General features: G+C 41.0%; 1 protein-coding gene across 1 annotated transcript; it reads left to right on the top strand.

Annotated features, from left to right (window-relative positions):
- Positions 1–9,051: 9,051 nt before the first annotated feature.
- On the top strand, positions 9,052–11,589 carry LOC136118414 (cathepsin G-like). The gene is made up of 5 exons (XM_065871687.1): positions 9,052–9,106; positions 9,845–9,992; positions 10,442–10,577; positions 10,726–10,980; positions 11,428–11,589. Exons 1-5 carry the CDS (start codon positions 9,052–9,054, stop codon positions 11,587–11,589), a joined length of 756 nt encoding a protein of 251 aa, XP_065727759.1.
- Positions 11,590–11,872: the final 283 nt, after the last annotated feature.

The following is an 11,872-nucleotide window of genomic DNA, read 5'->3' as shown; positions in this document are numbered from 1 at the left end:
AACATACAAGGGAACTCCCATAAGGTTAACAGCTGATTTCTCAGCAGAAACCCTACAAGTCAGAAGGGAGTGGCATGACATACTGAAACTGAAGAAAGGGAAAAACCTACAACCAAGATTACTCTACCCAGCAGGGATCTCATTCAGATTTGATGGAGAAATCAAAAGCTTTACAGACAAGCAAAAGCTAAGAGAATTTGCACCACTAAACCAGCTCTACAGCAAATGCTAAAAGAACTTCTGTAAGTGGGAAACACAGAGAAGAAAAGGACCTACAGAAACAAACCCAAAACAATTAAGAAAATGGTAATGGGAACATACATATCGATAATTACCTTAAACGTGAATGGATTAAACGCTCCAACCAAAAGACACAGGCTTGCTGAATGCATACAAAAACAAGACCCATATACATGCTGTCTACAAGAGACCCACTTCAGACGTAGGGACACATTCAGACTGAAAGTGAGAGGATGGAAAAAGATATTCCATGCAAATGGAAATCAAAAGAAAGCTGGAGTAGCAATACTCATATCAGATAAAATAGACTTTAAAATAAAGAATGTTACAAGAGACAACAAAGGACACTACATAATGTTCAAGGGATCAATCCAAGAAGACGATATAACAATTATAAATATATATGCACACGACATAGGAGCACTTCAATACCTAAGGCAACTGCTAACAGCTATAAAAGAGGAAATCGAGAGTAACGCAATAATAGTGGGGGATTTAAACACCTCACTGACACCAATGGACAGATCATCCACATAGAAAAGTAATAAGGAAACACAAGCTTTAAATGACACAATAGACCAGATAAATTTAATTGATATATATAGGACACTCAATCCAAAAACAACAGATTACACTTTTTTCGCAAGTGCACACGGAACATTCTCCAGGATAGATCACATCTTGGGTCACAAATCAAGCTTCAGTAAATAAAAAAAACTGAAATTATATCAAGTATCTTTTCTGACCACAGTGCTTTGAGATTAGAAATCAATTACAGGGTAAAAAAAAAGTAAAAAACACAAACACATAGAGGCTATACAATACGTTACAAAATAACCAAGAGATCACTGAAGAAATCAAAGAGGAAATCAGAAAATACCTGGAGACAAATGACAATGAAAACAGGACAATCCAAAACCTATGGCATGCAGCAAAAGCAGTTCTAAGAGGGAAGTTTACAGTGATACAAGCCTACCTCAAGAAATAAGAAAAATCTCAAATGAACAATCTAACCTTACACCTAAAGGAATTAGAGAAAGAAGAACAAACAAAACCCAAAGTTAGCAGAAGGAAAGAATTCATAAAGATCAGAGCAGAAATTAATGAAACAGAAACCAAGAAAACAATAGCAAAGATCAATAAAACTAAAAGCTGGTTCTTTGAGAAGATAAACAAAATTGATAAACCATTAGCCAGACTCATCAAGAAAAAGAGGGAGAGGACTCAAATCAATAAAATTAGAAATGAAAAAGGAGAAGTTACAACAGACACTGCAGAAATACAAAGCATCCTAAGAGACTATTACAAGCAATGCTATGCCAATAAAATTGACAACCTGGAAGAAATGGACAAATCCTTAGAAACTATAACCTTCCAAAACTGAACCAGGAAAAAATAGAAAATATGAACAGATCAATCACAAGTAATGAAATTGACACTGTGATTAAAATTCTTCCAACAAACAAAATCCCAGGACCAGATGGCTTCACAGGTGAATTATATCAAATATTTACAGAAGAGCTAATACCCATCCTTCCCAAACTCTTCCAAAAAATTGCAGAGGAAGGAACACTCCCAAACTCATTCTCTGGGGCCACCATCACCCTGACACCAAAACCAGACAGAGATACTACAAAAAAAGAAAATTACAGACCAATATCACTGATGAATATAGAAGTAAAAATCCTCAACAAAATACTAGCAAACTGAATCCAACAACACATTAAAAGGATCATACACCATGATCAAGTGGGATTTATCCCAGGGATGCAAGGATTCTTCCATATACACAAATCAATCAATGTGATACACCACGTTAACAAATTGAAGGATAAAAACCATATGATCATCTCAAAAGATGCAGAAAAAGCTTTTGACACAATTCAACACCCTTTTATGATAAAAACTCTCCAGAAAGTGGGCATAGAGGGAACCTACCTCAACATAATAAAGACCATATACGACAAACCCACAGCAAACATCATTCTCAATGGTGAAAAACTGAAAGCATTTCCTCTAAGATCAGGAACAAGACAAGGATGTCCACTCTCACCACTATTATTCAACATAGTTTTGGAAGTCCTAGCTATGGCAATCAGAGAAGAAGAAGAAATAAAAGGAATACAAATTGGAAAAGAAGAAGTAAAACTGTCACTGTTTGTAGATGACATGATACTATACATAGAGAACCCTAAAGATGCCTCCAGAAAACTACTAGAGCTAATCAATGAATTTGGTAAGTTGCAGGTTACAAAATTAATGCACAGCAATCTCTTGCATTCCTATACACTAATGATGAAAAATCTGAAGGAGAAATTAAGGAAACACTCTCATTTACCATTGCAACAAAAAGGATAAAATACCTAGGAATAAATCTACCTAAGGAGACAAAAGACCTGTATGCAGAAAAGTATAAGATACTGATGAAAGAAATTAAAGATGATACAAACAGATGGAGAGATATACCATGTTCTTGGACTGAAAGAATCAATATTGTGAAAATGACTATACTACCCAAGCAATCTACAGATTCAATGCAATCCCTATCAAATTATCAATGGCATTTTTTACAGAACTATAACAAAAATCTTAAAATTTGTATAGAGACACAAAAGGCACCCAATAGCCAAAGCAGTCTTGAGGGAAAAATACGGAGCTGGAGGAATCAGACTCCCTGACTTCAGACTATACTACAAAGCTACAGTAATCAAGACAATATGGTGCTGGCACAAAAACAGAAACGTAGATCAATGGAACAGGATAGAAAGCCCAGAGATAAACCCATGCACCTATGGTCAACTAATCTATGATAAAGGAGGCAAGGGTATACAGTGGAGAAAAGCCAGCCTCTTCAATAAGTGATGCTGGGAAAACTGGACAGCTACATGTAAAAGAATGAAATTAGAACACTCCCTAATACCATATACAAAAATAAACTCAAAATGGATTAGAGACCTAAACATAAGACTGGACACTGAAAAACTCTTAGAGAAAAACATAGGAAGAACACTGTTTGACATAAATCACAGCAAGATCTTTTTTGATCCACCTCCTAGTGTAATGGAAATAAAAACAAAAATAAACAAATGGGACCTAATGAAACTTAAAAGCTTTTGCAAAGCAAAGGAAACTACAAACAAGATGAAAAGACAACCCTCAGAATGGGAGAAAATATTTGCAAATGAATCAACAGACAAAGGATCGATCTCCAAAATATGTAAGCAGATCATGCAGCTCAATATTAAAATAACAAACAACCTAATCCAAAAATGGGCAAAAGACCTAAATAGACATTTCTCCAAAGAAGACATACAGATGGCCAAGAAGCACATGAAAAGCTGCTCAACAGCACTAATTATTAGAGAAATGCAAATAAAATTACAGTAAGGTATCACCTTATACCAGTCTGAATGCCTATCATCAGAAAATCTACAAACAACAAATAATGGAGAGGGTGTGGAGAAAAGGGAACCCTCTTGCACTGTTGGTGGGAATGTAAATTGATATAGCCACTATGGAGAACTGTATGGAGGTTCCTTAAAGAACTAAAAATAGAATTACCATATGACCCAGCAATCCCACTCCTGGGCATATACCCAGAGAAAACCATAATTGAAAAAGACACATGCACCCCAATGTTCATTGCAGCACTATTTACAATAGCCAGGTCATGGAAGCAACCTAAATGCCCATCGACAGACGAATGTATAAAGAAGTTGTGGTACATATATACAATGGAATATGACTCAGCCATAAAAAGGAACGAAATTGGGTCATTTGCAGAGATATGGATGAATCTAGATACTGTCAGACAGAGTGAAGTAAGTCAGAAAGAGAAAAACAAATATCGTATATTAACGCATATATATGGAACCTAGAAAAATGGTACAGATGACCGGTTTGCAGGACAGAAATTGAGACACAGATGTAGAGAACAAACGTATGGACACCAAGGGGTGAAAGTGGCAGGGGTCGGTAGTGTGATGAATGGGTAGATTGGGATTGACATATATACCTTAATATGTATTAAATGGATAACATAACCTGCTGTATAAAAAAAATAAATAAAATAAAATTCAATAATTCAAAAAAAGTGTCCTGTATAATCAGAATTTCATCTTTATTCATATATACACAACAAACATTTAATGTAGGTCAATTTATGCATTATTATTGATGGTTAGTGCTTTGTATAAAATTGTTTTCCCAATGTTAAGTGTATAAAGAAATTCTCCTATATCCGAAGTTTTAAGTTTTTACCTTTAAATTAATTAATTTGAGGTATAGTGTTAAATAGTCAAGTTTCATCTTTATTCACATATACTCAACAAATTTTACTATAAATTATTTTCATCATTATTAATCATTTTGAACTCATTTTTTGTTTCCATTATGTTTTTACTCATGATTCATTTGGCCCTTGAACAGCGTGGGAGTTTAGGGGCATCGGCACTTCACTTAGTGGAAAATCCAAGTATAACTTATAGTTGGTCCTCTGTTCTGTGGTTCTGCTACCAACAATGGGTAGTGTAGTACTCTAGTGTTTACTACTGAGAAAAAGCCATGTGTAAGTGGAACTGTCCATTTCAAATGCCTGTTGTTCAAGGATCCTCTGTATTTAGCAGTCTATTTTGTTTTAAAAATATAAGGATTTTCTGCTCATATTCTTGTAATGAAATTCTAACTTAAACTCTTTGTGGTCTATGAAAAATGATGCATCATTTTAATCCTTTAAACATTTTTGAGACCTACTCTATGGCCTAATCTATGGTCAACATCTATATGTGCTTGTAAAGTGTGTAATCTGCCTTTGTTGGGTAAGATGTTCTATATGTGTTCGTTTTTTCATCAGCTATTCATAACTTCTATAACATTACTAATCAATTTATAAGATGTACTTTAAAATCTTCTCGAATGACTATGAAGACATTTCTTCCTGAGTAGCATCCACTCACTGCTGCTGTTGAAAATTCTCCCTTTGCTCTGCCATTCATTTGAAAGTGTGTAATCTATTTTACTCTACTCGTCCTTAAGATTTCTGCTATTTCTTTATAATATTGATTTCTAGGTATAGATTTCTTTTCTGTATTCTGCTTGAGATTTGTTGATATTTTTTTAACCTCTAACTGCATTTTTGTCATCAGTTTTAACAAAATCTCAACCGCTATCTCACTATATATTACTTTTCCCCCCTATTCTCTCTCTCTTCTTCTAGAACTTTAATTCAACATATGTTCAACCTTCTAATTCTACTGTTTTCTATATTTTTATCTTTATGCCTGTCTGTGCTCTATTCTTTTTTTTTTTTTTTTGGTACGCGGGCCTCTCACTGTTGTGGCCTCTCCCGTTGCGGAGCACAGGCTCCGGACGCGCAGGCTCAGTGGCCATGGCTCACAGGCCCAGCCGCTCTGCAGCATGTGGGATCCTCCTGGACCGGGGCATGAACCCATGTCCCCTGCATCAGCAGGCGGACTCTCAATCACTGCACCACCAGGGAAGCCCTGTGCTCTATTCTTGACAATTCTTTCTGAGCTATTTCAGGTTAGTAATTCTATTTTCATCTTTGTCTAATCTGTTATTAACTTTATTCACTGTGACTTTAATTTTGGTGCTTTCATATTTCTCACTTTTAGAAGTTGTATTTAGGTCTTTTTCAGATGTCATTTTTTTAAGGTTAATGTTCCCCGGAGTGCTTTTTTTTTCACACACACACACACACACACACACACACACACACACACACACAGTATTTTATTTTTACAAGAGGTAAATAAACTGACACCAAGCATTGTAAATGGATGACCACAACAAAAGCAATAATGATTGCAATTACCAAACATGAAACACACTATGTCATAATATTGACATTCAGTCTAGGAATCCTCCACTGTAACAGCTCCTTTACTTTGCAGTAAAAATTGATTTGTATATTTTTTGCTTCTGAGTCCTTGTGAGATTTTTTTTTTATTATTCAAACAGAAAGTCACAAAAATTATAATCATCCTCATCAGTTCCCTCAGTCCCGTGTAATTAATTTTTTTTTCATCTTGATCTTTTGTTAGCACTTTTATGAATTCATCAGTTTTCCATTAGAGTTCTGAAAATACTTATCCATTCAGTTCAGCAGTATAGTCAGTTACCAGAAACCTGTACTTGTCAGAGTCTTTTGCATAAATTCCTTGAAGATGAAACCCGTTTATAGGAACATTTTTGCAAAAGCATCAGAGTACACCCAGAACTCTCTGTAAATGACAAAAGACTTAAAAAGGACCACGGTTAAGGATTTGATGAAAGTTCATAATAATGCAATTGACAAGGAAATTTAGTAATTTCTGAGATATACATTTTAAAGTAATAACTAGAATTATAACATGGGAGTGCTTTTAAAGCTTGTTTTTATTTCAGCATAATTTTTTTTGCAATCTATATTTTATTTTACTAATAGTATTGTCCCAATAATTAAAGTATTTTTTCTCTTATCATCTATTGTTTATTAGTCATGGTGTCTTATATCTTTGCTTGCTTGTTAATCTGTTTATATTTGACTATATGCTTGTCATTATACTTGAAAAACAATATTTAGAAAAAAAAACAACAATATTTAGGTGTAATTCAAACACTGGAATTAAGTGAATTTCCTCTACATTTGTATTTGATTTTGCCAGGTACTTTAGCAAACAGTCCATAACAACATTAATCGAAGTTCAAGGTATGAGAGTCCATGAAAGTCCAGTACTATTTCCATCTTTCATGAAATTACATGCAAGCACTTGCCCATTAACTCTTCTTTGTTACTTTGAGTGTGTAAAATTTTCAGTTCCCAGCTTATTGTGAGGAGGGTTTGACTAGACCTGCTTGTGTGGGTCTTGGTCTTTGATTTTTTTTTTTTATTTTATTTTTTAAAATTTATTTATTTATTTAAATTATTTTATTTTTTAAAATTTATTTATTTTAAAAAATTTTTATTTTTTAAAATTTATTTATTTTAAAATTTATTTATTTTTAATCTTTTTAACATCTTTATTGGAGTATAATTGCTTTACAGTGGTGTGTTAGTTTCTGCTTTATAACAAAGTGAATCAGCTATACATATACATATATCCCCATATCTCCTCCCTCTTTGATTTCTATACCTCTCACTTTATATGCTCATTAAAACAGAAGTTCGAATTTTGTGGGTTCACAAATTTCCACAGAACAATAGTAACTGTCTAACTGGACACCCATTATTCCTTCAGTTTGGGCCTGGTATTCACTCCTACATTTGCATTTCTTCAAGGCTTTTAAGGTTTTTAGCCATTTTAAACAGGTTTCTTTCGGTTGTTTTTGGTGGGAAGATCGGCATGAAATCCTAGTCACTGTTAATGAAATCCCTCATCCACATCTCTATTAAGATCATTGGGAGCATATATATCTGACTCCCATTTCTTCGCATGCTACTCTTTATCCTTTACTTTGTAAAAAAGTTACATTAAAGTTTTTAAAATAAAATAAAGTGTTGTAAAACTTTAACAATAAATTAAAATTACCCAGAAGCTAAGGCACTAATAAAGCTGTTATAGTATTTTCGTTACTTTTTCCCTGTTTTCTGCATAGTACTTTTCAGATGCGTGAAGAAATTTCATGAGGTTGCAGTCATAAACCGTGCATTAGAGGAAGGAATAAGTTCTTGGCAGCTCTGAAAATAAGCTATAACCTGTGGATATTTATATATAGGGAGAGGATCCTTAACTTTTATAACATTTTCAAGTGGGCTTATCATAATCCATGGAAGACTGAGAATTGTATTAGCTTTCAATTCTGATACTTTTGCAAAAATTTTACTATATTGTAGTGCTTTCTATGCCAACAGAGAAACTTTGAAGTATTGTGAAAACTGTCTCACAACCCCTTGTGTTTCTCTGCAGGACTCTGCCGTGCCGTTCTCTCAGTGATGAATGCCTGGGTCCACTTCTTCATGTGTTACAGGGAGCACAGCAGTGACGTACCTCCTTCTTAGGAGCTATCACCCCTGGGGCAGAGATGGGATTAGGTTGATGGGACTCTTATACCATGGATGAATAGGATTTGAGATGTTTTTCCACCGGGGTCTGATGGCTTGCAACAAAATCAAGTCACTAGGCCTTTTCTGCATGCAGAGAACCTTCTGGGACATAAAGGCCTTTGCCTTGAGTAGGAAGCAGGAGAACAGAAGTCGTCCACAGTGTCAGGATTTCACTGAGAGTTTGCTGGGGCTCAAGTGACCTGAGAGTATAATGGTCAGTGGCAGAGCCTCATTCTTCCCTTTCCTTTCTCTGGCGGTGCCCTCCACACACTCAGGAGAGAGAGCTACTCAATCTGCATGACAACTTCTAGAAAGAAGTGGGAGCAGCAAGGGTCTCAACAGGGGGCTAAGACCAAAGGGTGAAGACAAGCAGGCTCCAGTCAATGAGGGAGAGGAAGGAGGAAATAGACAGCTCCCAGCTTTGATGCTTGTAGGGATTATTGAATTAGGTGGGTTTGAGGTTCTGCGACACAGTGACCCGGTCCCCATCCCTGTTGCCCTGGGTTCCCATTTCCGCGGCCAGCAATGACTCAGCAGCTGTGCGGGATATTGCGCTGAAGCCTTGGGTTACTGTCTTCCCCCACATCACTGGCAGTTCGTGGGCAAGCCTCTTGGGCAGCCTCGGGTGATGAAACCTAGCACAGCAGCAGGAGAACGGGAATGCGAATTCTCAAGCCCCCACCCTCACCTTTCCTTCCTCTTTCAGGGGCTCAAAGTCTGGTGGGAGGAAGACCAGCAGCAACTGACTGGGCAGACTTCCCAGGACGATGCAGCCACTCCTGCTCCTGGTGGTCCTTCTCCTGCCCCCCAGGGCTAGGGCAGGTGAGTGACCGTCCCCATCCTCAGAGGCCAACCCCATCCCATAGACTCTGGAGCCAGACCACTCAGGCACTTCCTAACCCTGTATCATTGGGCAGCTTGTATGAGTTCAGAGTTCCTCAGCTCCATCATCTATAAAACAGGAATTATGTCAGGCCTACCTCAGAGAGTTGACATGAGAGTTAAATGACTTGGTGTACATAAAATTCTTGGAGTCGTCCTGGCACGTACTACTTGCTATATAAACATGCTCTCTGCACTCATTCTGCAGCTCCTGTGGCAGAGCCGAGGAGATAAAGATACAGCAATAGCAGGCCCGCCGGCTCATCCTTAGAGCCTTAAATTCATGAGCTGGCCGTGAGCTGGACTCACGGGGATCCGGGAGACTCCCTGAGGAAGAAAGTACCACGGGACTTCAGGGAGAGGCTGCCCAGAGTGCTCCAGATCTGCCATCCCCACAGCAGAGGAACCTTCCTCATTATGGGAGGCTGCAGCTGGCCTTGCCTTCTGGGGAGGTGGGAGGGAGCTGAGGCTGGGAGGGGGAGCCAGCAGCGTTTCCTGCAGAATCCTGGAGCCTCCCCCAAGGCTGGTGCCCTGCAGACCCAGTTCTCATGAACCACCAGCTTCTCCGGCCCCTGTAGCAGCTCTCCTGCCTCGCCATCTTCTAACATTTCTGGAGCCACCAAGCCGAAGCCCACACACCTATCAGTGCAGAGATAAGTGCCTAATGCTTCCTTCCAGGGCAGATCATCGGAGGCCAAGAGGCCAGGCCCCATTCCCACCCTTACATGGCATATGTTCAGATCCAGAGACCAGTGGGACTGACCACTTGTGGGGGGTTTCTGGTGCGAGAAGACTTTGTGATGACAGCAGCTCACTGCTCGGGAAGGTGAGGCACTAAGGGGCTTCTGGGCACCAGCAGAGCAGGTCCAGAAGATTTCATGAGAGGAGCCATTGAAAGCAGGGTTCTAGCAATAAAGGGGTGAAAAAAGAGCAGGTAGGGCTTGGGGAGCAGGGAGCAGGCCATTGTAAATGGGGAGAAAGGAGGACCTGATCAAAAAGAGCAAGATGGGGAGATGGAAGGCACGCATTGGGGCTCAAAATATGAATTCAAGCTCCTTTTTTATTGTAGGGGAGGCCAAATATAAGGTCGCTGGGTTTCCCACCACCCCCAGCTCAAGGCTGTGGAGACCAAGGGCACAGAGCCCAGTGCCAGAGCCCTCCTGTCCCCACCTTCCCTTGGCTGATGTCTCGCCACCCTGGGCTGTCGCGTGACCTGCATCGGGGAGTGCAGTCCCTGCAGCTCAGACCTACCTCTAGGCTCCCTTTCCTTTGCAGACAAATAAGTGTCATCCTGGGGGCCCACAACATCAGGAGGTTGGAAAGGACTCAGCAGCGCATACCGGTGCTCAGAGCCATCCCCCACCCCAGGTACAATCAGCAGAACAACCAGAATGACATCATGTTACTGCAGGTACCGACCCACTGGTACTTCACCCGGGCGGCTCCCTCCCAGCTTGGGGGACCAGGGAGGGGGAAGCCGAGCAGACTCCCAGGGTGGTGGTGGGCATGGGGTGAGCATGGCACAGACAGTCCCTGAGTGCCTGCATGCTTCCTGCCAGCTGAGAAGCAGAGTCACACGTAATCGAGCTGTGAGGCCGGTGGCTCTGCCGCAGACCCAGGACAGCCTGAGTCCTGGGACCCCGTGCACCGTGGCCGGCTGGGGCCTTCTCGGCCTGAACAGGGGAACAGACGTGCTCCAGGACGTGCAGCTGACAGTGCAGAGGAACGGGGAGTGCAGTAGACGCTTCATGTTCTACACCGGCCAAACACAGATTTGTGTGGGCGACCCAAGAGAGAGGAAATCCGCCTTCCTGGTAAGACCACGGGCATCTGCCGACACTGTCCGAGACAAAGGGACGTGGGCAGACTGGGCCGTGGGGACAGACTACAGCCCCATGGCCTCAGTCTGGGGCCCAGAGCAGAGTGAGGTGGGGGACTTTTCCCCGTCCATCCGGTCTCTGGGGGAATAGCAGGTGCACCAGACACAGGACGTACATGTGTAGCGTTTTCCTGGGGCCGGTGAAGGTACCTTGACCTGGGTTGTTCTGGAGAATAACCATAGAGAGGGCTGAAGCCCAGTGATGGAAAAATCCAGAAGCTCCACTTCTGCTGCCCCTCCGCCTCCCACCTCACACACAGCCAGCAGTGGAAGGAGCCCACCCATGCCTGTCTTCTCTGAGGGCGGGCCTTAGGGCCGCAGGAGCGGGAAGGCCTGGAGAATGGAGGCCCGGCTTAGTGTCCCTCCCTCTGGTTGCCCACAGGGGGACTCCGGTGGCCCCCTTGTGTGTAACAACGTGGCCCAGGGCATCGTCTCCTACGGAAACAGGTTTGGGACTCCTCCAGCAGTCTTCACCAGGATTTCCAGCTTCCTGCCCTGGATACGGAGAACGATGAGACGCTTCAAAAAGTGGGGGCTGGAGTGACACCCCCTGTCACTGACTCCCCTTCTCTGGGGCAGAGCCCAGATCCAGGGCAGTTCCCAGAGCCTTAATAAACATCCACATCTAGAGTGGAAATAACCGATTCCTCATTTGTTCATTAAACATGATTCAATACACAGCAAATGTGTGCCAGGACTGAGTGTGAGCTCCTCCAGGAAAATGGGGTCTCTTCCCCAGGACAAGTAAATCCCCGTCGCCCCCATCCTGGGAGTCAGGGTGAGCTTCTTCTCTCCTCCAAGCCATGCATTCCTCCATCTCCCCTCCA

This window comes from Phocoena phocoena, chromosome 2 (genome assembly GCF_963924675.1).
Source record: "Phocoena phocoena chromosome 2, mPhoPho1.1, whole genome shotgun sequence".
Classification (NCBI taxonomy): domain Eukaryota; kingdom Metazoa; phylum Chordata; class Mammalia; order Artiodactyla; family Phocoenidae; genus Phocoena; species Phocoena phocoena.
The sequence above is the reverse complement of the archived record's forward strand: the minus strand, read 5'-3'. Positions and strand labels throughout refer to the sequence as shown.

What these genes read in the sequence shown, in the direction of transcription:
- LOC136118414 (XM_065871687.1), top strand. Translation starts at nt 9,052, where the DNA reads ATGCAGCCACTCCTGCTCCTGGTGGTCCTTCTCCTGCCCCCCAGGGCT. An exon ending in GCCCCCCAGGGCTAGGGCAG is followed by an intron (nt 9,107 to 9,844) that starts GTGAGTGACCGT and finishes GCTTCCTTCCAG; the next exon opens with GGCAGATCATCGGAGGCCAA. An exon ending in ATGACATCATGTTACTGCAG is followed by an intron (nt 10,578 to 10,725) that starts GTACCGACCCAC and finishes GCTTCCTGCCAG; the next exon opens with CTGAGAAGCAGAGTCACACG.